Raw genomic sequence first — 25,304 nt, 5'->3', positions numbered from 1 at the left:
TACCCAGCAGGGAGGGGGGACACAGAAAAATTAAAACAGATGGTGCCCAGTTAACTCCCCTGCATTTACATGAACGAAGCAGGGGAGTTTGAAGAAAAAGATAAAGTTTTACACTCACCCAGCAACAGACCACTACACAGCACCTCTCCATAAAGATAATGGCGGAGGAGTGTGGGTGTGACTGGCCTGCAGGCGAATTGGACATAGCCCCTTTCGCCTCATAGGTGTTTTAACGCCTGGAGGCGTTCCGCCCTGTATTCATTGTAAATACACTTATTGGTGAAAAGCTGAAACCAAATACGCCTGTCTAGCTGATGTAAAAGCTAGAACAGGCGGAACTACATCAGCTAACGACGGACCCTGAATATGCCCCAATAAGTGTCTGCAGGAAACAGTGAAGCATGGTGGAGATTCCTTGCAAGTTTGGGGCTGTATTTCAACAGTTGGGTATTTGGTCAGTATTAATGTTGTTCTCGATGCTGAACAATACAGTCAGGTGCTTATCCATCACACAATACCATTAGGGAGGGCATCTGACTGGCTCCAAATTTATTCTGCAGCAGGACAGCAACCACAAATTTACAGCCAATGTCATTAAGAACTATCTTCAGCGTAAAGAAGAACAATGAGTCTGGGATTACATAAAGAGACAGAAGAGCAAAGGGGGGGGTGACAATTGATTAGTTTCAGTGGGGGCCATTCAGTTTAGTTGCCCGTAAAATTATTTAACATCCCCCACCATGTAAAATGTCTGTGTGTTAGTCCACCTTTGTATGCTTCAAAATAGGTGTGGAGCGCTAATCCCGTGGATGGTTCGACCATCTTGAATTGGTTACTTCCCTTTTAAGAGCTCTTTTTCTTTTGGGGACTGCACTGCTTACATGTTCTGTGTGGTTTGGACCTGTTACACTGCCGGGATTTTTCTGGGCTCTTAACCATATTTCTTATGTGATCGTAGCTAGCACCTTGTCTTGCTAGGTTTTTTGCCAGTCTTATTCCTCTTGGTTCTGTTTTTGTGTGTGTTTTGGTGGCAGTTTAAGCTTTGTGAATGTTCTGTTATTCTTAATTTGTTTATGCATAATGTGGGTAGTCGTTCCTGGTCTGTTGTATACATATTCCTTGCATGTGATCCCTACTGCTCTCACACACAATGGTTTCCACTGCAATGAAGCTCCTTCATTCAAGCGGGTGGTTGTTGGTTTTTTTTTTTCTTCTCCCTTTCTTTCTTGGGAGCAGACTGATGACAGTCTAACCCCCCAATCCAACAGACCCTCTTCCAAGCATCGCTGCAGCTGTGATGGCGGATCATCAGGAACGTCCACCCACTGCGGCAGGCTTCTTTAGCAGGACTTTAATATCGTGCAAGAAGTCTTATTACTGTGTGTGTATATATAATATAGTATTCACGCTTGGGTTTTTTTAGGGCATGGTGCTGGCCACCGAGCAGGGCACATTTTTCAATCGAAAGGGTACATTTTACGTAAAAAAAAAAAAAAAATTTCAAAAAATGGCACACTGCACCAGTATTACGCCCATTGCACACTGTGCCACACATAATAATGCCTATAACATAATAGTCCACTCACCATAATGCCCATTACACATGACACAAACTGCACTGCCCATTACACAGTAATGCCCATTACACATTATGCTTCTACCCCTAATATGCCAGCCTCACCCACCGTCCACCAACTCCCCCCTCATGCCAGCCTCCTCTACCCCTTAATCTGCTAACCACCACACACATACACACACCGTTCCATCTGCATGCCCCCTCCTCCCTCATTCCAGCCTGGTCTAGTGTGTACCAAGCACCTTGTATATTATGTCCTTTCATTTTAACCCTAGGAATTCCCTCAACTATGCCCGAAGCTTAGCCATGCGAGCAGACGTGGTACAACTATACAGTGTCCAATTCAACATAAACACAAAAATGTTTGATTGATTGCTGGGCGGCTGAGTGCAGGGATGGGCAGGGTGCATTTGGTAGTTAAAAAAAAAAAACGTCAGGGCACAGCGCCCTGTAACACAAGCTTAGTGGGAACACTATATTATGTATGTTAGTGTGTCTGCATACTGTTTGAATTTCGGAAAAAAGCCCCACATGGTACACTAGGTCCTGGGCGACTCAGCTGTGCCGACAGTCTTTCTCACTCAAAAAAAGTAAGTAAGCTGCACTGGATGTCTTGCACCATAGAAGTTAGGTGCGCTAGGATTTGTGTGTAAGCAAATTTATTATTATTATTTTTTAACATCACAAGTAAAGAGCTGTGCGCTGGACTCAGTCACTGTTTTTTATTTTGGATCTGTCATCACCGATTGGCTGAGAGCTGTGTCGGACAGCTCTGTCAGCCAATCGGCTGCAAGCCCATTATAGACAATGGGCCTTTGCAGTTTGGCATCCGAGGCAAAAGGACAGTGGGATCTTGCAGGTTCTCCTTGGATAGAGTTTCGGGACAGGCACAGAGGGTCCTGGAAGTTTGGATGGGTTCGATTCTCTGAGAACCGAGCCCACTACTCTCGAATGTAAATAAAAGCAATTTAGACTTGGCTTTGCATTTTTTTTGTAAAATTTAAATACATCTATAATATTCTGAAGCAGGCTTAACTGGCTATTATTTATTTAGGGCTTTATTTTAATTCAGCGCACTGTGAATATAGCCGGGAAGGCGCTCCCAAAGCTATTCAAATCATTGTGTTGTTTTGTAAAAGAATGCTGGGACTTGTGGGTGTTTAGTCGGACTTAGGTGTCCCGTTGCAATGCTGTTTGCGCTGTGCTTCTGCTAGTTGGCCATAACAGTGTGCTGATTGGAATAGCTCTGGGAGCTTTCTCCCGGAGCTATTTACAGTGTGCTGAATTAAATCGACATGATTTAGTAAATTTTTTGTGGACATTTGGTTCAACAGTCGTGTGGTATAATATAACCTTAAAGCAGGTCACAGAGGGCCATGAGTTTGACACCACTGCTTTAGACCAACTGTTGTGCAACTACACGACCCAGCATTCCCTGCCACAGTTTTAGCAATCCATTATATATATCTGGCACGGCGTGCTGGGATGTGTAGTTCCACAACACCTGGAGGGCAATGAGTTTGACACCACGTGTCTAAAGAAACTATTTTTGTTTTGTGGGGCTTTTTAATTTTTTTTATATTTACCCTGGCCTAAAGTAAATTAGGTTTTGTTGCTCTCAAATGCTAAAATTTGTGTGTTTTTTTGTGTTTTTTTTTTTTTTTTTTTTTTTTTTTTTTTATTCCTCAGAAATAATGTGTTTTTGTTGTAGAAATATTGTAATTAAGATTTATACTTCCTCTTGTAGGTTACATGTTTGACATGCAGTTATAAGTCTGATACAGTAGAACCTTTCTGGGACTTATCTCTTGAGTTCCCAGAGCGTTATCATTGCTTAGAAAAGGGGATAACACCAGTCACCACTACTGAGTGCACTCTTACCGAAATGTTGGCCAAATTTACGGAGACCGAGGCCTTGGAAGGAAGAATCTACGCTTGTGACCAATGTAACAGTAAGTCCCTTCTAACGGTCATCTTGGCTCTGACTAGCCCCATGTTCATTTTCAGTATAAATTTTAACTTTCTAGCAGAAAATATTTTAAATGATTATTAATAGCATATAATCTTTTCCTTGAAGTCCAAGGCAGCAGACCCACTTGCATTCTCATTAATTCCTCCTTCAATGCTTATAATTCCAGACCATGCCCCCCTTAAAGTCAGAGTTTTTACATCTTTGTACCACTGTTTTGCGCTTTTAATCTTTATTAAAATAATCTAAATGTCCTTCATAATTAATGTAATGTACAAATATGATACAAATATAACTACAGAATGAATGATAAACCTTTAAAAAAAACTTTCTTTCTTGCTAAGGTCGGCGGCGGAAGTCGTCCCCAAAGCCCCTTGTGCTCAGTGAGGCCAAGAAGCAGCTTATGATATTCAGACTACCTCAGGTCCTGCGGCTGCATCTTAAGCGCTTCAGGTATGTTATGTTGCTGCTGTTTAGTACTTTTCTTAAACATTCAGTTTATGTTGATTACGATCTGCTTAGATGGCGCCTAAAGGAGCTATTCAGTTGTTCTGTTGGAGGGTGGATTGGGGCATGATAAACATCTGAATTCCACCCAGTGTATCTGTAATGTCTGCTTAATCAATAATTTCCTACCAGACTCTTTAGATAAAACAAAATGAGACCTTGGAGACCTTTTTATTTGTAGGTCTTCCATCTATGATTATTAATTATCAAATTAGAGCAGTGGTTCCCAACCTGGGGTACTAGTTTCCCTCGTCTCCTCTGCAGACCAGTTGGGGGGGTACTTGAAAATAATATTGGTAATGGCAGAAGAAAAAAGTCTCCCGATGGCAAAAGAAGTCTATCATTGCCATGGAGACGAACCACGTTACGTCACATCTGGTTCTATCTGTAGCATCATCGGTGTCTCCTTGTGCTTTTGCCCAACCACCAATCCACTGAGAGCTACCTGCGCTGCCCTCAGACATCAGCAAATATCTGCCCTGCACTGACGTGGGTGGAAGGAGCATTAATCTTACAGGCATTAGTGGGAACTCTGGAGACCATACACAGCCAGCGGCCAGACAAAGAGGGACCCGATTCCTGACCAAATACTAGTCCACGGCTACTCCTTAATATTAGGACACGCATACCACTCACTTCAACTCATAAGTATTTATAAGGCTATTTCAAATTGAGAGGAAGGGTACTTCTAAATGAAAAGCCTAATCAAGAGGTATGGGAGAGAACAAAGGTTGGGAACCACTGATTTTGAGCATGTATTGTGGGAACAGTCTTTCTTTAAAAGAAAAATAACATTTGGTAAAATATTATCTTCAGCCTGGATATTTTAGGCCGTATATTTAGATTTAAGCCCTTAGTTATATAGTCTACACTACATATGCACTGCATAAAATGGTGGCACTATAAATACATGTTGATATTAAGGGGGAAATTTACTAAAGGAAATTTGTAAAAAGTAGGTGTATTTGTATCCAGAAATACACTTATTTTTGACATTTACTATCCCGAAAATACGGCAAGTCGTATTCGTATTGATGTGCTATCAATACGAATACGAATTGCCGTATTTTCGGGATAGTAAATGTCAAAAATAAGTGTATTTCTGGATACAAATACACCTAGTTTTTTACAAATTTCCTTTAGTAAATTTCCCCCTAAATGAGACTCTGATCATATCTCTCAGGAGGCTTATTTCAACAGTGCAATATGTGAGGCTGAATTATAGCACAGTTGGTTCATTCTGATTTGATGCCAGACTTTTACTTGTAAAGATCCGAGATTCTGTGACGCTGTCTCGCTCTTACAAATTGAGGAACCTGTAGTACTCCATTGCAGCCCTTTCAATTGGTTAAGTCTCTTAATGTATATAGAAAAAATATATACTGTGGCCCATCTCTAAACTATGTTGGTCAGGTGGTGGTTTTGTTTCTTCTCTATAGTGCAGTTGCTTACTTTCTTAGACTATATAGTCCCATAACCAAATGGGGCTTTAAAAAAAAAAAAAAATGGTACTCTTTACCGAGAACGGCGCCCGTCGCGGGCATCGCGGGTACATTTATGCCTGCGACGCGACCGACGCGATGCCCGCGATTTTCCCATTGAAAACCATGTTAAACCTGAAAAATCGCGTCGGTCGCGTCGCGGCCGGCCATAAATGTACCCGCGATGCCCGCGACGCGATGCTCCCGATTTCCCATAGGAAGCAATGTTAAAAGCCGCGATGGACCCGATTTTTGTGTTAAATGCCTCAATCCACCCGATTTGGCCATAGAAATCAATGTTAAATGGGCCACAGAGCCCATTAACCCTTAAATGTCCCCCAAAATTTTTTACGCCACCACACTATCCACGCCAACCCGAAGCGTGGCGAGCGCAGCGAGCCCGCGAGGGGCGGCGGTACGCGTCCTCCGACCTTTTCATGCCCTACTATCCACGTCGGCGTGGAGTTGAGAATAGAATAGTGTGGCGAGCGCAGCGAGCCACCGAGCCCGAAGCGTGGCGAGCGCAGCGGATACCTTCACAGGTAAACGCGGATACCTTCACAGGTAAACGCGTCACCTCGCGGGCTTCACAGGTGTCCGTGGCCACGCGGACACCTGTGAAGCCCGCGAGGGGACGCGTATAACTGTGAAGGTATCCGCGTCCCCTCGCGGGGCTCGCTGCGCTCGCCACGCTTCGGGCTCGGTGGCTCGCTGCGCTCGCCACACTATTCTATTCTCAACTCCACGCCGACGTGGATAGTAGGGCATGAAAAGGTCGTAGGACGCGTACCGCCGCCCCTCGCGGGCTCGCTGCGCTCGCCACGCTTCGGGTTCGCGTTGATCGTGGGGTGGCGTTAAAAATTTTGGGGGCCATTTAAGACTTCAGGGGGACTATTAGGGCTCTGTGGCCCATTTAACATTGTTTCCTATGTAAAAATCGCGGGCATTGAGGCATTTAACGCTAAAATCGCGGTCAATCTGCCTTTTTAACATTGTTCCCTATGGGAAAATCGCGGTAATCGCGGGTACCCGATTTTGATGTACCCGCGATTACCGCGATTTTACCCGCGATGCCCGCGATTTCAATCGTGGGCGCCGTTCTAGGTAAAGAGTACCAAAAAAAAATATATATATATATATATATATATATATATATATATATATATATATTCAGAGAACCAATCCATTTCTGGTATTAGAACATAAGAACCAGCACACCACCATTTTGAGCCAAAAAAAATTTTCTTTAGTTAATTTTCATGAAGAGCCATCAGATTTTTCAAGCATCAAGCAAAAGAAGCATTAATCAGGAGTACTTATCCATACATGGGGAGCTATACAGCAACATCAGCTTAACCCCGTGGCCCTATCTGCCCGACAGCCGTTTCGGAGGTCCTCCTCCTTCCTCAAGGGCATACGGTCTGACTACACACATCCGTGGCTAAATAGGGAACGGGATGCCCGCCAAAATCACAGTGCACCTGCGACTTACCTGTCCGCCACCTATCACTGCATTTCGTGCGCGCAATCATTACCTCCGGCTGCTATAACCAGGAAGCCCCGCCGTGACACGCACCGGACGTAAAGCCGTGCACCGCACACGTCATATCCGTCCGTGCAGTATCCAGCGTCTAGCGTCTAGGGAGTCATGGCAACAGCCGCGTCAGGCACACAGCCCGCCCTCACAGCGCTACCAAATAGCAGTTTCTGCTGTCACTCAGCGGACGTTTGGGCGAGTCACGCCCATCGCCGCCGGTTACTGGCATATTCCTGCACTTCCCTACTATTTAACATAGGGCTATGGATTTTTTAGCATATTTCCGGAGTTATTCGCATGTTACTGTGCACTTAAACAGTTTAATAAACACCTTATACTGAGGTCAGCTAAGGACAGTGATCGCATTGATGCAGCATGCCGCCTGACAGGCACCCACATTCCCTTGTCCACACATAATGAATGTAATACAAGTCTCGGGGCCAAAACAGAGATCTTATATCAATCCCCTTCTAAGAACAAGCCTGATGGATCCCTGATGATGCTACAGTAACTCCAATCAACAACCAGTATTATAATACAATACACCATATTAATACACCACACCAAAATACATTTATAATACATTTGCAATATATAACCGTGTCAGCAGCCCTCCTAGATACCTGTATATCCCGGTATTCCAGGTTTACCCCCCAGTATATCATGGAGTTGAACCCAGAATAACCACACAAAAATTATCTTTAAACAACAAAGAATATACACAAAAAATAAAAAAATGAAAATATGAAAAAATGAAAAACACATCTGTATGTCAGGAGTATATACGGCGCAACCATTATTTCCTGCGCTCATAGACTACTCCTATCCTCGTACATATAATGTTATTACTCCAATAAATCAAGTATGGACATATTTAGAGGAATATATTCATGTTCAGTTCTTCATTTAGTCCCATAGGAACCATGGTGTTTAATTTATAAATATATTCACTCTCCTTCCTTAGGAGCATAAGGTGTCGATCACCACCTCTCTTAAGTGGTTTCACGCAGTCCAATGGCATGAATTTGAAATCCCGTATGCTATGTCCAAATTCAAAAAAGTGTTTGGCTACAGGTGGTGTGCTGGCATCCCGGATTGACAAAGCTCGCTTGATGGACGAACGGTGCATCGCAACCCGTTCCTTCACCATCCTAATCGTCTTCCCGATGTATAATTTTTGACATGGACAAATAATAGCGTACACAACGTATTTACTCTCGCATGTTAGCCTATGTTTGATTGGGTATCTTGTTCCAGTCCCGGGATTAATAAAACAATCTCCTGTAGAAATATGTACACAGTTCACACATCGGCCACATCTAAAAACTCCATTTCTTACACCCAGCCAGCCAATGTTGCTGTTGCTAGTGCTAATGTCAGAGGATGTTATACAGTCCTTCAGATTGTTGCTTCTTTTGTACGCAAACATGGGTTTATTGTGACAAACTTAAACGTAATGATTGCGCGCACGAAATGCAGTGATAGGTGGCGGACAGGTAAGTCGCAGGTGCACTGTGATTTTGGCGGGCATCCCGTTCCCTATTTAGCCACGGATGTGTGTAGTCAGACCGTATGCCCTTGAGGAAGGAGGAGGACCTCCGAAACGGCTGTCGGGCAGATAGGGCCACGGGGTTAAGCTGATGTTGCTGTATAGCTCCCCATGTATGGATAAGTACTCCTGATTAATGCTTCTTTTGCTTGATGCTTGAAAAATCTGATGGCTCTTCATGAAAATTAACTAAAGAAAAATTTTTTTGGCTCAAAATGGTGGTGTGCTGGTTCTTATGTTCTAATACCAGAAATGGATTGGTTCTCTGAATATATGTAATTGTGTATGTCCCAGCACCTGCAACCTTCAATTATCTCTAAAAGTGTGCGGTTTCTCCAGAATTCTTGTGTATATATATATATATATATATATATATATATATATATATATATATATATATATATATATATATATATATATATATATATATATATATATATATATATATATATTCTATCCATAGGTAATCAAGATGTGTTTGTACATCTTCCAGTTGCAGTTCATGCAGTTTTCTAGTCTGGGCCATGAGATTACCTTTCCAAAGCTCCTGTCTGCCTTTTGGCATGGCAACATCCTCGAGAGCCTTTATAGGTGTGCTAGAGACTTTGGTTTTAGGAGTTAAGCTAACAGGGCCAAGATAGAGCTATATCTGGATTGCGACATGTTGTTCTACACCATAACCTTAATTCACAAACCATGACTGGATGAACAGAAGAAATCTACTAATCCCCAAAACAACTAGTGGGTGTGTGTATTAGGTTAATGCCTGCAACATCATTCCAGAAAAAGGGCATTGCAACTTCACTAGGAACAGGATTGTATCAGTACAAATTTATTGTTGTGCTGATACAATCCTGTCTTGAATAACCAGTTTAAGAATGATGCCAATGTACCATATAGAAATGTATTACAAAATGATCAAGTACATATGGTGACAGATTTCAGTGATACAGGCTGCTAGATCTTTAGTCAGAATGATACAGCCGTACAGGTAGCAAGAAAAACAAACAAAATATGCTGAACATGTGAAGCGCATAGAAAGCATTTTATCGGTTGCTGTAGAAGCATCTCCGACTATTCTCTGGCAACAGAAAAGTGGTGGCCTTCATGAGGTACCAGAAGCAGAACTTGTGATGGTGGAATTGGCAAAATTAATACTTTGGTTAGAAACCTACGGTCACGTATAGCATTCTATGTTGCAGGCCAAGAGAATGCAGTGGCATATTAGTTCAGCCGTAGGCAAGTGGTTCCAGAGGAATGGTCTCTACATCAGGAAGTCTTCCAACTGCTTATAGTAATGTTCATCTGGGGAAGCCATTGTAAGGTACCAAGATTCTTAACTCAACACTCTTCCAGGGACAGAAGGAGTATATACACAGACTCATGGAGATTTAGCTAGCCTGTGTCTTCTCTCCGTTTCTGCTCTTCTATCGCTTACTACAAGGGTTTAAAAAAGATGTGGAAATGAATGCAATTCTTCCATTATTTGCAATGCAGGAGTATACTAACCCATACAGTAGTGGGGACCTCAAAGAAACAGTTTCCCACCCATGTTCTAGATGCTCTAATTTTTCAGTGACCGCTTGGGAAGTCCCTTGCACATAGGGGGGAAAGGAGGGGCAATGTTCTATAACCTGTCTAACTTAGAAGGAAGTTAACCCATTGTAAGGGCTGCTGTGTAATACTCAGGACAAAAAAAGACTTAATCAGGTCATTATAATTCTCTGTATTGTGGAAGCCTAATACAACCGGGTCATTTTAACAACCAGCCACTTATCTAGTGTAGTACTCATGAAATTGCTGAGTTTCTTCAATATGCACTTACTAAAACACTGCATCAGGGCTAAACAATTTATGGTTTTCATTGGCTATTATAATTGAGACAAAGCCTGTGTGTTGTGTGACTGTATGTTAAGGTTTATAAACCAATCCTTGTGTATACTTTGTAAACTGGAGGTGAGTCATGCGATCGGCACATCAAATGGTGCATTAAAGCTGGAGTACGCTGATGCTTGTTTTGGTTCTATTCTAGATTAATTTTTTAACAAATCTGATACATGTTTCTAGACTGTCCGTAGAAATACAGTTCTCCCTTCACATAGACAAAAGCATATCACAAGAGAATTTGAAAAGATGCTCGACTTTAAATAATTTATGTTTCGGAGCTTGCTCTCAAATATTGTGATATGATATCTAGTTGGGATTATACTGTGTAGGAGCATGATGCGTGTTCAGGTCATGTGTCGACGTTTCCACCACGCTCCGACGGCGTTCCTCAAGACACCACCAATATCATCCCCACCAGCAAGCAAGCCGGGCTTGCTTGCTGGTGGCAATCATTGGTGGTGTCTTGATGAAGACCGTCGGAGCACGGTGGAAACGTCGACACATGACCTGAACACGGTCGCTGTAACCCATGTGAGAAATTAAAACATTTTTAAAGCAAAATTGAAAGAAGTCCTGGTGAGTGCATTCTATTATATACCTGCTATTTGTTTGGCTTGCTAAGCCATTGGATGGACACCCCAGGCACTGGATGATTTAAAAATATAGTGGAGCTTAATGATAGTCAGCATATTCAATCTCACTGGGCTGGCTCCAGACTCCCAATGTCCTCTGGATAATAGTATCAACAGGCAGCAAGATGTATAGCGGGCGGCTGGCCTGTAAATTGAACAGCAAGTTCAAACGTGCTAATTCTCTTTTAGGCAGAGAGTCCATCTGGTTAGCTCTAACAATTGCCCACTGATGTGGATGTTGCTCCACTCCGATATTGTAGTAGCTGGCTGTTGAAGCGGTATTCACGTGCAGTGCGGTGGGCAGACAATGGTAGAGAGGCTTCACATCACCTGTGCTTGTACGCGTTTCACAGGGCGGCTTTCTCAAAAAAGGCTGAAGTGGTGTGAAAATATGCTAATGCTGCAGAAGGTATCTGTGGAAAAACGATGACTCCTGCCAACATTGCAGATCCGGTGCTGCATACTAAGATGAGGATAATGGGGGGGGGAATGTAATAGTGTGTGTACTGAGACTTTTTCTTAGATTTTGACTATATACTGTAGTTGAAATCGATTCAACATTGAATGTTTTTCTGCAAAATTTTATAAAGATTCGCTATCGATGCACGCTCCCGTGAAGTTTAAATTATAGAAAAGTAGACTTGCCAGGCATGACTACATAGTATAAATCTAATGTCAAAAAGTGAAAATCGAATAGGCCAAATCGAAAACTCGGTCTCACTGTGTACACAGCATTAGAATCAGAAGGATATTTGTGAGTTCTCTGGTGTTTTTTCTAAAGCAGCAAACATTTATACTGCTAAACCAAGTTGATGTATGCTGCTTTACAAATCCGTGAGCATTCTCTAAAATTCTCAATTTCTGAATCTAATAACCCTATAACATTCCACCAAATGGGTTCTTGCAAAATTGCCTAAAGGTTTTCAAGTATTTTAAAAAAGAAATGCTTGTTTTATGTAAAAAGTAGAACTCTTGTTTATGCACAGGTGGTCTGGACGTAATCACCGTGAGAAAATTGGAGTCCATGTGTTTTTTGACCAAGTTTTGAATATGGAGCCATACTGCAGAGCTGCATTTTCTCCCACCGATACTGGGACATTTCTTTATGACCTTTCTGCTGTGGTGATGCACCATGGTAAAGGATTTGGTTCCGGGCACTACACTGCTTACTGCTACAACACAGAGGGTGGTAAGTATGTTGCACTCTCTCAGAAGCATTGTACATCTCTTGGCTACCAAAGTGTGGCGCTAAAAGGAGCTAGTCTTATAGCTGCAACTTCTTCCTTTTGTTTTACTCTTTTGTAGCAGAGTAATTACTAGTTACAAGCCCATTAAAATGACAGAGCAATATAACAGAAATGTGCTGAGCCGGGGGGTCTGCACATTTGAAGTTAGCGATTTGAATCCAGGGATTGAAGCTTCTAATCCCGGGATTAGTACCCCCATGCAAAAATTCACTTTTTGTTTAAAGCCTGGCAGTGCTGAGCACCTTTAGAATATGGCTCAGACGCTGCTCGGCTGACTGTTCCTTATCCCGCTGCTGTTCGGGTGTCGGGACAGAGTGCTGTCAGGCATGGCGGCGCCCAGGCTGTGCAGCGTGACCCCCTGACATCATGTCAGGCTGTGCAGCCTGGCCGCCGCTATGCCTGTCAGACTCGGCACACTGTTTTAAACCCGAACAGATGCCCACTGTGCTGCTCCAGCCGCCGGAGATAATCACGGTCCTGCTGCTGCCTGTCACCACTGCCGCATTAAGTGACAGGGCAGCGCAGGGGGGTTGGGGAGGATTGGTGAGGAGGTTAGGGTTAAAAAAAATTTTTGTGACATTTGGGGGAGGGGCTTTTTTTTTTATTTTTTTATTAGGGAGGCAAATCCCGGGATTGAAAAAAATGCCCCGGGATTGGCATCCCTAGCCTTTACAGCACAAAACAAGAAAGATGCCCAACGCTAGCCGAGTCAGGTAGGACGCACTTGTACCTATATAATAGAATAATCATTTTACAAAGTTATTTTAGGCAGAATTTTAAAGCATTTGGGGGGTTATCCAATTACCCATGAGCATTGATCGCTGGTAAATTGCTTTAATCCCCAATAAGCCAACATGATCCATATCTTATAAGGCATTTTGGGCAAAGCAAAATCACTGAACCTGAAAGTTTGGAAAACTAAAGTTTTTTTCGCTCCTGGGGTTTCATTGTGGGTAATTGGATCTTTGAGTCCTATAGGAATGCTGCTATTTAGATAACATTATTATTATTATTATTATTATTAGAGTAAAGCTTGGGTAAAAAGTGTATTCAGGATTGTCATTTGCCTACTGATGTTCTGCTTCCTGATAAATGGTCATTAGATTTCTCCTGCAGTATTCATATGCTATATTCACATTTCTCATTCATAATTTTTTTTTTTATTTCTTTTCCTCCTCCAGAATTCTGGGTTCATTGCAATGATTCCAAACTAAACATGTGCTCTGTTGAGGAGGTGTGCAGGACACAGGCCTACATCCTTTTCTACACGCAGCGGAGTAATCCACAGAGCAGCATGCAAAGCAACAACACACAAAGTGACGCAGGAATCGCTGACCTTCTCTTCTCACCTCAGGCTCCGTCCAGTCCCCAGGAGCAAAGCCGGCGGATAACCATACCCTGACACCACTAATGCCGGTGCAAATCCGGCCAATTTTCTAGTTTTTTGTTTTCTTTTATGGGTGGGTGGTTTTCTTTTCCTTGTGTGTTTTTTTTTTTTTTAAGTCTGTAGACTGATTCTTAGCTGTGTTTTATTCATCTTGTCAGAGTAGCAACAGAAGATTTGCAATGTGAGTCCACCTCATTTTAGGAACCCAGCAAGTGGGCAGAAAGTGGTTCCAATGTGTGTCTGCATGGAGGAAAAGCATGGGAAAGTACTCCTATCAGTTCTCATAAACGTATTTACATTTGAAGGTCTAGAATTGGCTATATGGTAATCTGTTATTTCTAATTGCTGAAGGGTAAAGGAAGCCTCTATCAATATAAAAGGTGTCGCCTATATTTCCATAAAATTTTGAAAGAATCTGTAGTGATCAAATACAGAAGCCTTTAGTGCAGTCATTGATGGTGACTGTGTAGCAGCATACTAGTGTATGGGTTTTATTTATTAAAATTTTTTTTTAACTCCAATGTTAAATGATTTTGCTTTGAGTGGCCCAAGATCGTTTGTCTTTTCCTCTTTTTTTTTTTTTTTCTTTTTTTTTCTTTGTCTTTAATGTTGACTTGTGTTAAATCTGTGTAGCATTCAGGGGTACTCTTTACCTAGAAGGGCGCCCGTCGTGGTGATCGCGTGTACATTTATGTCTGGCCGCGACGCGACCGACGCGATGCCCGCGATTTCCCATTGAAACCCATGTTAAACATGTAAATCGCGTCGGTCGCGTCGCGGCCGTCCATAAATGTACCCGCGATGCCCGCGACGCGATGCACCCGATTTCCCATAGGAATCAATGTTAAATGGCCCGACCGACGCGATTTTACTGTTAAATGCCTCAATGGACCCGATTTGGCCATAGGAATCAATGTTAAATGGGCCACAGAGCCCAAATAGGCACAATTAACCCTTAAATGTCCCCCCAAATTTTTTACGCCACCCCACGATCCACGCCAACCCGAAGCGTGGCGAGCGGCGGCGGTACGCGTCCTCCGACCTTTTCATGCCCTACTATCCACGTCGGCGTGGAGTTGAGAATAGAATAGTGTGGCGAGCGCAGCGAGCCACCGAGCCCGAAGCGTGGCGAGCCCCGCGAGGGGATGCGGATACCTTCACAGTTATACGCGTCCCCTCGCGGGCTTCACAGGTGTCCGTGGCGACGCGGACACCTGTGAAGCCCGCGAGGGGACGCGTTTACCTGTGAAGGTATCCGCGTCCCCTCGCGGGGCTCGCTGCGCTCGCCACGCTTCGGGCTCGGTGGCTCGCTGCGCTCGCCACACTATTCTATTCTCAACTCCACGCCGACGTGGATAGTAGGGCATGAAAAGGTCGGAGGACGCGTACCGCCGCCCCTCGCGGGCTCGCTGCGCTCGCCACGCTTCGGGTTGGCGTGGATCGTGGGGTGGCGTAAAAAATTTGGGGGGACATTAAAGGGTTAATTGTGCCTATTTGGGCTCTGTAGCCCATTTAACATTGATTCCTATGGCCAAATCGCGGGCATTGAGGCATTTAACATGAAAATCGCGCTCAATCAGCCTTTTTAACATTGTTCCCTATGGCCAAATCGCGGGTAGCAGATTTTTATGTACCCGCGATGACCGCGATTTTTACCCCCGACGCCCGCGATTTCAATCGCTGGCGCCCATCTAGGTAAAGAGTACCCATTCAGGAATTTTACTTTATTTATGTTTGTATAATAGTTCTTTTTTTTCTGTCACTAGTATTTACCTAACTGTTTATGGTAGTTTTTAATGAGGCTCTCCACATTTTTCTTTTTAAAACCTTTTATTGCATAGTTAATAAGATAAGTATGCAGTTATGGCATGTCTTACTTTTGGGAACCAGGTATCCAATAAGTTCCGAAATTGTCCAGGATCATTATCATCAGGTATCTTCTACTAGGAATGAGGAGTATTACTACACCAGTAAATGGTTCACTTCACTTCAATGTAAATTTAATACATTTTAAGTATAATTATCTGAATTCATGAAAAACTTTTTATCTTGAAAACCTGAAGCCTCAAGTGTTCCACATAATAGATTCTATATCATAATTGTTTGCTTGGTACCATACTGGTACCATTTTGCAGTTGTGCTCTTGGCACCAATGGCAAATAGTGGCGTCTTCCCTTGTTGGTGTTAACTTGGAGGAATTGCGATCCTTACTCATCCAGAAATGCCAGTTCATTAAACCTTTGAGTGTCAACATTTCAGCGAGAGATGTTCAAAATATCGGCAAAAAATGCCGATTTTTATATCACATTTGTTATATAAATTCAAATAGAAATGGTTTCATGAAAAAAAATATTTCTTATATAAGGTAAACATTACAGGTCATTATGATAAATAAAAATTTTGCTTGCCAATTTTCACACCAATTTTGACAAATTCACTTGGCACTCGGGGTTAAGTAGTGTCCAGTATGCAGTCTTTGTGTCTTGGGCATGCAAATTCGCATTCTAACCACCAATGAAAGACCATAAGAATTAAAGACCTAATCAGACCCAAAAGTAAATGTAATAATGGAAAGTCAGCTTTTGTTGGAATTCTATGAACACTTCTGTATAACAGCACCAACAACTATCCAGTTCAGGAGCCAGAAGCTGGAAAGGAGCAGCAGAAATTGTTCGGTAACCAGAATGTAATTCAATAACGTTTTTGATCCACACACACAAACACACGCTCACACTCATTCTGCGATCCAAGACCAGATTAAGGTGGAGATCACCTTTTGACTGATTTTTAAGTACCTAGTGTGTTTAGTATTTGCACATTTTCCATTGTTCCTTTTTGTTACATTTACTTTCCATTAAAGATGATGGCGATGCATTGTTTCACCCTTTGTGGTCTATCAGAAAGCCACAGTGTGACGGTCTTGTATATTAGTCCAATATGATCAACACACTATTGTACTTCATTTCTCCTAAAGACTGTATGAACAATTCTATTTGATAGTCCAGTCCATCTCTGGTGCAATACTTTGTTGTGCATCACAGCAAATTGCAGCCAGAAGTTTGAATCTTCCTTGTCTGACACTGGTCTCTGTATTATTATTATTATTTTATTTTTTTAAGCAATATTACAGTTTGTCTTTTCTGTATGTGTTTTTTTGTTTGTTATTTTTACACCTCAGCTGGAGAAGCAACCGAAATCAGGGGCAAAAGCCATCTTTCCAAAGCCTTTGTTTTCCTGCGCTTCTTGATGGCAAAATGGTGGTTAATTTACATTGTGTTAGATTTTATTACTAATCCTAGACCCCTTTTTTGAGTATTACTTCTACAAAGGAGCTGTATGTTCTTATTGCTGGTCTCCTCACCTTCCAAACTCAGGAGTCTGTCCAAACCCAAGTCCCATACGTGCTGGCACAAAAATTGTATTCAATTTTATTTTGTATGATATTGACCCAAGTCTTCATAAGCTTAATAAATTTTCAAAGTCTGGTACAGATTGTTTTGGCATGTTTATGACTCTTCTTATGTTGTCTAACAGATAAAAGGCAATTTTAAGGCTAAATGCACATGTATGTCATAGATAGAAGAACTCTTTTTGATCTTTAGGAAACATTCTCATGCAGTTTACAGAAGTCCTACCAAAGCAGGCGCAGCAGAAGGGCCCCTCTTTTTTTTTTTTTTTTCTCCATGCCCTATTATTTTGGTCTGGTTATATGGACATGTCCACTGCCCCAGCATAACTCCATGGGTTATTCGCTCAGAGATCATAAGTCTACTTCTGAATACTGTAAATCTTTCAAAACCAAACTGAAGACTGAGAGAATCATTTAATATTGTATAGGTGTCATTTCTTGACTCATTCTTTCAGTGGTCTGTTATTAGATATGACTGTCTAGAATCTGCTACACATAGCACAGCAGCAACTCAAACACTAAACTGTTCAATTGTGTGGGTGGTGTTTACAGTACCCCTACATCGTACCTACAGTATATGCTTTGTGAAAGATAGATTTGTGCAGTTTGTGGCCACATAACTGGGAGAAATGATCCCACATCGCTTCAGTTGAATTTCCCACTAGAGCAGTGGTCCCAAACTGTGCCTTGGGGGACTTGCAGGGGGTACCCTGGATTGGTTGTCCATGACCAATTCAAATTATTTATGACCAACCTGGGTCACCCATTATATGGAGGGCGACCTGAGTTTACCCCTTCTTATAACCTAGGTCGAATTGCCCGGTCGGTCAACCAGGGTTATAAGCTGTGGTGCTTTCACACCGCACCTCGACCCGGGTCCATACGACGCCAACCCGGCAATAGTCCGGGTGCGATGTGAAAGGGGTACTAGTGTCAAAACAGTGTGTGCAGTAATGTGATGGCTTTGGGGATGGGGGAGGGAGGAAACGTGGCTTAAAAATTTTGCCAATTAGTAAAATTGTAGCAGGGAATGTTGGGATGTGTAGTTCAACAAAAGCTGGAGGGCGATGGTTCCCCATCCCTGCTTCAGTGCTTTTAAGCCATAGCCAGTTATGAGTTTATAGCCCCAACAATTCCTCTGAGAGTAGAATTGTAGTCATGTACTGTGGGCAGGAATTATGTGGTGTGTAGCTGTGTGTTTTTTTTTAACCTCCTTTTTTTTTTTTTTTTTTTTTTTTTTATAAAGCTGGGGAAGACATGGATTTGATTATATATGTAATCCGTGATCTTTTAATGGCTGAATTGAATTTTGCAGGAACGGGGTAATTCTGTACATTACAAATACATGTTTTCCTTCCCTAAGAAACATTTTCTGCAATTTAAAAAAATAAGTGAATGAAATGCAGTGTTTTTGTTTTGTTTTTGTATTTTTTCTTTCTTTAAATCAAAACACTTCCTTTATTCCAGATACTGATAATGGGGCAGCTTTTTTTCTGTGTTTCTGACCTGCTGTGGATCTTCTCCTATGCAGCAATTCCTACAGTGTTGCTGATCTTTAGGCCATAGAATGGTGTGATGAGTGACAGCCGTCCAGCAAGCCACACACTGTTTAATAGCAGCAATCCTCTTTGTGTTATATCTGTAAATATGTTATTTTGTTCTATTTGGAAGATTAATAGTATATTTTGATTAGTTTAACAGTGATGCAGATTTTAAAGGTTAAGATTTGCTTTCCTTTTTTTTTTTTTTTTTTTGAGGGGGTTTGTTGAATTTTGTTATTTATAGTTTATTACGGATGTAAACTAATGCTGCTACTTCCAGTTTTGGAAACCTTTTGGAACGTTCAGAATGCTGTTAAATTACTTATGACAGAACTAGGGTTTTGTTTGTTTTTAAGTCCTGTTATAAAAACATTTGGTACTGCTTTCCTAGCACGGCGCCCACGATAAGCATCGCATGTATCGGTCCTTAATCGCAAGCATCGCATGCATCTTATGTGTTTCTGCACCATAAGATGCATGCGATGTATACGATTTATGCGACTACAGTGATTTTTCATCGTATCCATTTTTATCACATGTATCGCATCGGTCGTACTGTTTTAATGTCATAAGATGCATACGATTGATGCGATGAAAGTATTTTTTTATCTTGGGCATTGTAAATCGCATGCATTGTATACTCTTAAACATACATACAATGTATGCGATGGACGCTATTCATGCATCAAATTGGGTGCTTATAATGTCAACTCCACTTCCATTGTTAATGCCTCCCCAAACTATCAACGGCAATCTAAAGCGTGGCGTGGGGCGGCGGTACGCGTCCTCCGACCTTTTAATACCCCCACTATCCACATCGGCATGGAGTTGATTTTATAAAGTGTGGCGAGCCACTGAGCCCGAAGCATGACGAGCACAGCGGATACCTTAACAGGTATCCGCGTCCCCTCGCGGGGATCGCTGCGCTCGCCACACTTTATAATGTCAACTCCACGCTGACGTAGATAGTGGGGGTATGAAAAGGTCGGAGCTGCGCTCGCCACGCTTCGGGTTGCTATACACTTTTGCATACATACACCATAGTACATGCACTTTAGCATCGCACCCATCGCACATATAAAACTACATACAATCCATACAATTGACTCGACATACAATCATCGCACGCATCGCGTACATCGCACATGAATAAAGTAAACGATGAGTGCGATGCATGCGATTTAAACGCATACATCGCAGTCATCGAATCACACGCATCATACCTTTACTATACTACTGTTTTTCATACGATACATGCGATTTTAAAACCGAAATCGCACAGATTGTATGCCTTATAAAAATGTACACGATTAATGCGATGGGCGCCGTGCTAGGAAAGCAGTACCAAACATTTTCTACATTGCCCACTCTCGGCCATTGAAATTAATAGGATCGGCCCCATGAAATAAATGCTAGTCTCTTTTAAATTCTCAACAGATCTCCTAAATTACAATTACACCTGGTGTTTTACATTGGTTTAATTAGGTCCCCTCAATGGATATAAATGGATTTAGGTTATTTCATATTTTTATGTAGTTTATTGCTTTTTGTGGCAAAACGTTGAGTTAAAGGTAGTCGTCCTAAGCATTTTATGACCTTTATGTGGTTAGACACTCAGGGGGACATTTACAAAGATGGGAGTTTTATTTCAGATGGGATGTTGCTATGGGCAACCAATCCGATACTATCTTATGTTCCATCTAGAAGGTGCTAAATTAAATAAGAAGTAGATTCTGGTGTCCCATAGCAACATCCCATGTGAAATAGAACTCCGATCTTAGTAAATGTCCCCCTCAGATTGATGTTTTACATAGCAGATTGACCAGCTTTGCATCGTTTAGTAACATTCTCAACTACCACATATTGACTTCTTCCATTACTTTTTAAAAGCTGCACCTGTATTGGTACAATTTGAGGAAACCTTTTACTTTTTTTTTTATTTCCAACATTTTCCATCACGGTTTTAAAATATTGAATAACTATTTCCTAACACCAATCTTTATCATGAATGAGGAAGAGTAACGGGTTTTGTATAATGCTTGTTTCAGTGTAGATCAAGTTTTCTGTAACTTGTAACTGTTAGGACACTTAATTTTTGGATCACCAACAGTGTAGAATTGAGACACACTGGGGAAAACTTACTAAAATGGGAGTTCTATTTCACACGGGATGTTGCTATGGGCAACCAATCCAAATCAACTTATTTGGAACCTTCTAGAGCAGTGGTTCCCAACCCTGGTCCTCAAGTACCCCCAACAGTGCACGTTTTCCAGGTCACCCAGCAGGTGCACTCATTATTCAGGCACATTTGAAAAGATCACAGGTGGAGCTAATTATGTCACCTGTGATTCTGTGCGGAGACCTGCAAAACATGCACTGTTGGGGGTACTTGAGAACCAGGGTTGGGAACCACTGTTCTAGAAGATGATAGATAGCATCTGATTGGTTGCCCAAAGCAACTTCCCATCTGAATAGGATTCATATTTTAGTCAATTTCCCCCCGCTATAGCTTGTTGGTACTTTTTATGTGTTTGCTTGAAAATTACCTCACTATGGAGGTTATTCTGGTTGGTGCGTAAATTTCTGAATTCTTTCGGAGCGGACCTCACGCCACGCTGTGCGGACATTGTAAGAAGAAACGCCCACAGGTCCTCCGCATTCGGACGGACTTACACTTTAAGAAGAGGGCGTGTTTACGGACTACATCCAAACCTTGCGTGTGCGGTGGACACACACATATTCTGCATGGTCTTACAGCGTCAGAACGGACGGGAAGCTGCCCGTACGCACCGATGCGGTGTATTTCCGCAAAACATACTATCATCGGAACTCATACATTACACACATGACACACTTATGCAATTAGGCTATCTTATTAAAAAGGGATTGTTTTTATTGGTCATCAATTGCAGTGTAAATGTGTGTAAAAAATGCAGCTGTGCTTTCAGCGTATATTTGTGTGTATAGTAATGGTCCATTTAGGCTGCAATGGTTCCAATTAAAGCAATGAAAAGAGTGTAATTAATGAGTAGAGGAGTGGATTGTATTGTGTTCAGCTGACAGTGGTTCAGGTGCGGCCGTACTAATTGGGCGATCCGAATGCTAGCGCATGACCGAGTGGTATCCGCAATGTGAAACTTGCTTATGAAGACCGCATATTTCCTGCCTGTTGGTTCGTTTGCAGTCGGTGTTCTGGCCGAATGCATGCCTACCAGAATTAGTGCACTCCCTCGTGTACGCCCATGTTTACGCCCAGTTTAGCCTACTTTGAAACTACGCCCCTGTGTAGTTCCGAATGACGCCCATATTTCCCGAGTGAATGCGGTGCACATTTCTGTACGGTATAAACCTTTGGAAGTTACCTCCGAGTGCCGCCCATTCCTGTCCACCTACCTATACCCATTCGGGGGGGCACCGGGGCCTGTTGTACCTGTGAGGAGAGTGCCGGGCCGCCAGAAACATATATATTTATATATATATATATATATATATATATATATATATATATATATATATATAGAGAATAGATTTAGAGTGCGCTTATAAATAACTCAACAGATTAAAAGTTATACATTTATTTCTTAGTCTTTACAAAGACTTCACATTTAAAAGGTACAGCAAATCTGTTACTGGTACAGATGATGTAGTAGGCCCAACGCGTTTCGTCAATAAATTGACTTCATCAGGGGCTTAGCGAACAATAAGTCAGCAAGGCGTAAAAAACACTGTGAATAATACAAATAGTAAAGTTCATTCATATGAACATAAAAAATATAAAAACAAGCAACAAATCATGGATGACAAATATGATGAGGTCTACAAAATCACCTGCAGCTGTAATCTCCATTACGTCGGCAAAACAATTAGACAAGCAAAACTCAGAATCCAGGAGCACATGAGAAACATCAAGAACAAAGTAAGAGTACACAGTCTCCCCAGACACTATCAGGAGAAGCACAACTCTGAGGTCACAAAAGAAAATTTCAAGTTCACGATCTTGGAAAGAGTCCCTGTTAACCCTAGAGGGGGTAATAGGGGTCAAGATCTCATCAAAAAAGAAAGTTTTTGGATCTATACCCTGAATACCCTTTTCCCTAGAGGACTAAATGAAGGGGTAGATATTGTAGCTTTTATTTAGCTCACATCCCCGAACTTTTTCTGGTGTTTTTCTCTCTACTTTTTTTCAGCACTAATTACGATACTCTTTTACAAATGTATCTGTTTATATGCTGTCCCACTCTAATAAAAAATAGGTAGATCTCGATGTAAATGGAACAATGACTATAAATGTACATGTCTACACTGACCGATTTGTGATCCCTAGCCCTATCTCTATATATTATATTATTTTATCACTTTTTGTTACTTTAAGTAACTTTTTTCAGATTATTTACTTATTTGTTTTTGATAGGACCTTACCCACAACTAGTCACCTTTATAGAGGTACACATAGCATAAATTACACATATACACGTGTCATCCATTATATTTGTTAGGATGTTAGCAGTATATAGTATAAGTATTATTAGCATTATTAGTTTTTTAATAGTGCAATTGTCAATATAATTTGCACTATCCACTTATATGGCACATTTATTGGCATAATTATATCATTGGCCCCTATTTCACTATTAAATTATTTGACTTTAGTGGTTAGTATATGAAGTCTGTCCACCGTTATTAGCGCGATTACACTCACAGTAGATATAGGAAAATTGCGATATTACACATCATATTATATACAGATTATTGTATCCAAGATGGCGCCCATTTGGAACGCACGTAGATGTGCGCTGCGCTCCTTAGACTGTGGTGCACGTAGGTAACGTCGGCTCAGCTGCAGCATTAGCCCTCTGACAACAGAGGAGGAGTCCTGACGTAGATGCTAGCCAATATGGCGCCCGTTTGGAACGCACGACGGAGACGCCGTGCGTTCCACAGTTCAATTAGCTTATTTTAACTAAACTGGTCTGTGGAAGTTAGCGTTATTTAGCCTATTTACATTATATACACTGTTGCATTTAGCACCCCCAGCCTAATACTTGTTCAGCGAGAGCTTACACGCTTTTTCAACACACAGTAGTTTTGGAAACAGGAAGTGGTCATACTTCCAGTGCTCCATAAATAGCAGCTTCTCACATAGGAGCTCATTCTGCATTTGGATCCCATGCTGCACACTTCCGGTTTTACTACTAAAGTAAGTTTTTACTTAAGGCATTTAGACTTTGGGTCATTGTTCCATATCAGTTCATGGTTTGTAAAATATTGTTTTGTATTCATTCAAGGGTTCTGAAGTGTCTTAGGAACCATACCTGAATTTTGTATGAACGGCTGATGTAGGTCTCAGACCACTTAATTGCTTCATTTGAGCTCATTTTTGTGACACTGTAAGTTTAAATATGTATTGTTTATTTACCACCTAGTTAAAGGTGTTGGTGAAGGTTAAAGTCAGAGATGACCATTGGAATATCTATATTTCATCCTATAGATATGTCCACTACCAACTAAGGCACATTACTGAAATATACCTGACCATTGCGTGAACGACCGATCCAGGTCCTATACCTCACAGATGTATTAGCAGCTTTCCTGTGGTATTGATGTAAGTTTTTATATCTCCACTGGAGACCATCAAGCTAGAGGTGCTGGTTAAGGAGTACATTGGGCATTATACTATTAATATTTACATTCCTTTCTATAGTAACGCTCACCACCCACTCTGGTCTCGCATTGAGTCTCATTCCCCTATATGCTGGACACTGTATGTGATCCTCTAATCTGCGAAAGGTATTAACAGACTATTGATTTGATTAGGCGACTGCACACGATGGGTGATTCTCCACCTGGGACTGGTCCTCTGTTTCTCTGTACCAACCATGCGATGTTATCAATGGTATAAAGGCTCTCCTGCCTGCTATCTATTACCCTAAAAGCACACTAATGCTTATCAATAAATCTTTCTTCTCCGCTGTCCTCCACTCCTCATCATATTTGTCATCCATGATTTGTTGCTTGTTTTTATATTTTTTATGTTCATATGAATGAACTTTACTATTTGTATTATTCACAGTGTTTTTTACGCCTTGCTGACTTATTGTTCGCTAAGCCCCTGATGAAGTCAATTTATTGACGAAACGCGTTGGGCCTACTACATCATCTGTACCAGTAACAGATTTGCTGTACCTTTTAAATGTGAAGTCTTTGTAAAGACTAAGAAATAAATGTATAACTTTTAATCTGTTGAGTTATTTATAAGCGCACTCTAAATCTATTCTCTATCTCTATTTGCCTGTTCTGACCCGGCTAACAGGGGTCAATTAGAGTTGCTGCTCTCACTACTATCTTGGGCGCGGTTGGGGAACCATTCTTTGTGATATATATATATATATACACACCACCAATAATCTGGCACCATTGGTGCCAGCACTGTGCTGGATTATCCAGATTGCTGGATTATTGCATACAGCGACATCCCCGATGAGTTATCCTGCCCACCGCTTAAACCTCATGCAGCCTGACTCCCTCCCACAGCCTAAATGACCCCCTACTGTGTACTTTTCCCTGCCATGTAGCATCTACATT

General features: G+C 41.7%; 1 protein-coding gene across 1 annotated transcript in view; it reads left to right on the top strand.

Moving 5' to 3' along the window:
* The window catches only part of USP49 (ubiquitin specific peptidase 49), an 18,594-nt gene extending 4,123 nt beyond the window's left edge, over positions 1-14,471 (top strand). Inside the window, 4 exon segments of the mRNA XM_083172972.1 lie at positions 3,324-3,528; positions 3,890-3,998; positions 12,125-12,327; positions 13,567-14,471. Coding sequence (XP_083029098.1) covers positions 3,324-3,528; positions 3,890-3,998; positions 12,125-12,327; positions 13,567-13,787 — 738 coding nt within the window. The 3' untranslated portion in view covers positions 13,788-14,471.
* Positions 14,472-25,304: the final 10,833 nt, after the last annotated feature.

This window comes from Crinia signifera, chromosome 2, assembly GCF_055691185.1.
Source record: "Crinia signifera chromosome 2, ASM5569118v1, whole genome shotgun sequence".
NCBI classification, from domain to species: Eukaryota; Metazoa; Chordata; class Amphibia; order Anura; family Myobatrachidae; genus Crinia; species Crinia signifera.
The sequence above is the reverse complement of the archived record's forward strand: the minus strand, read 5'-3'. Positions and strand labels throughout refer to the sequence as shown.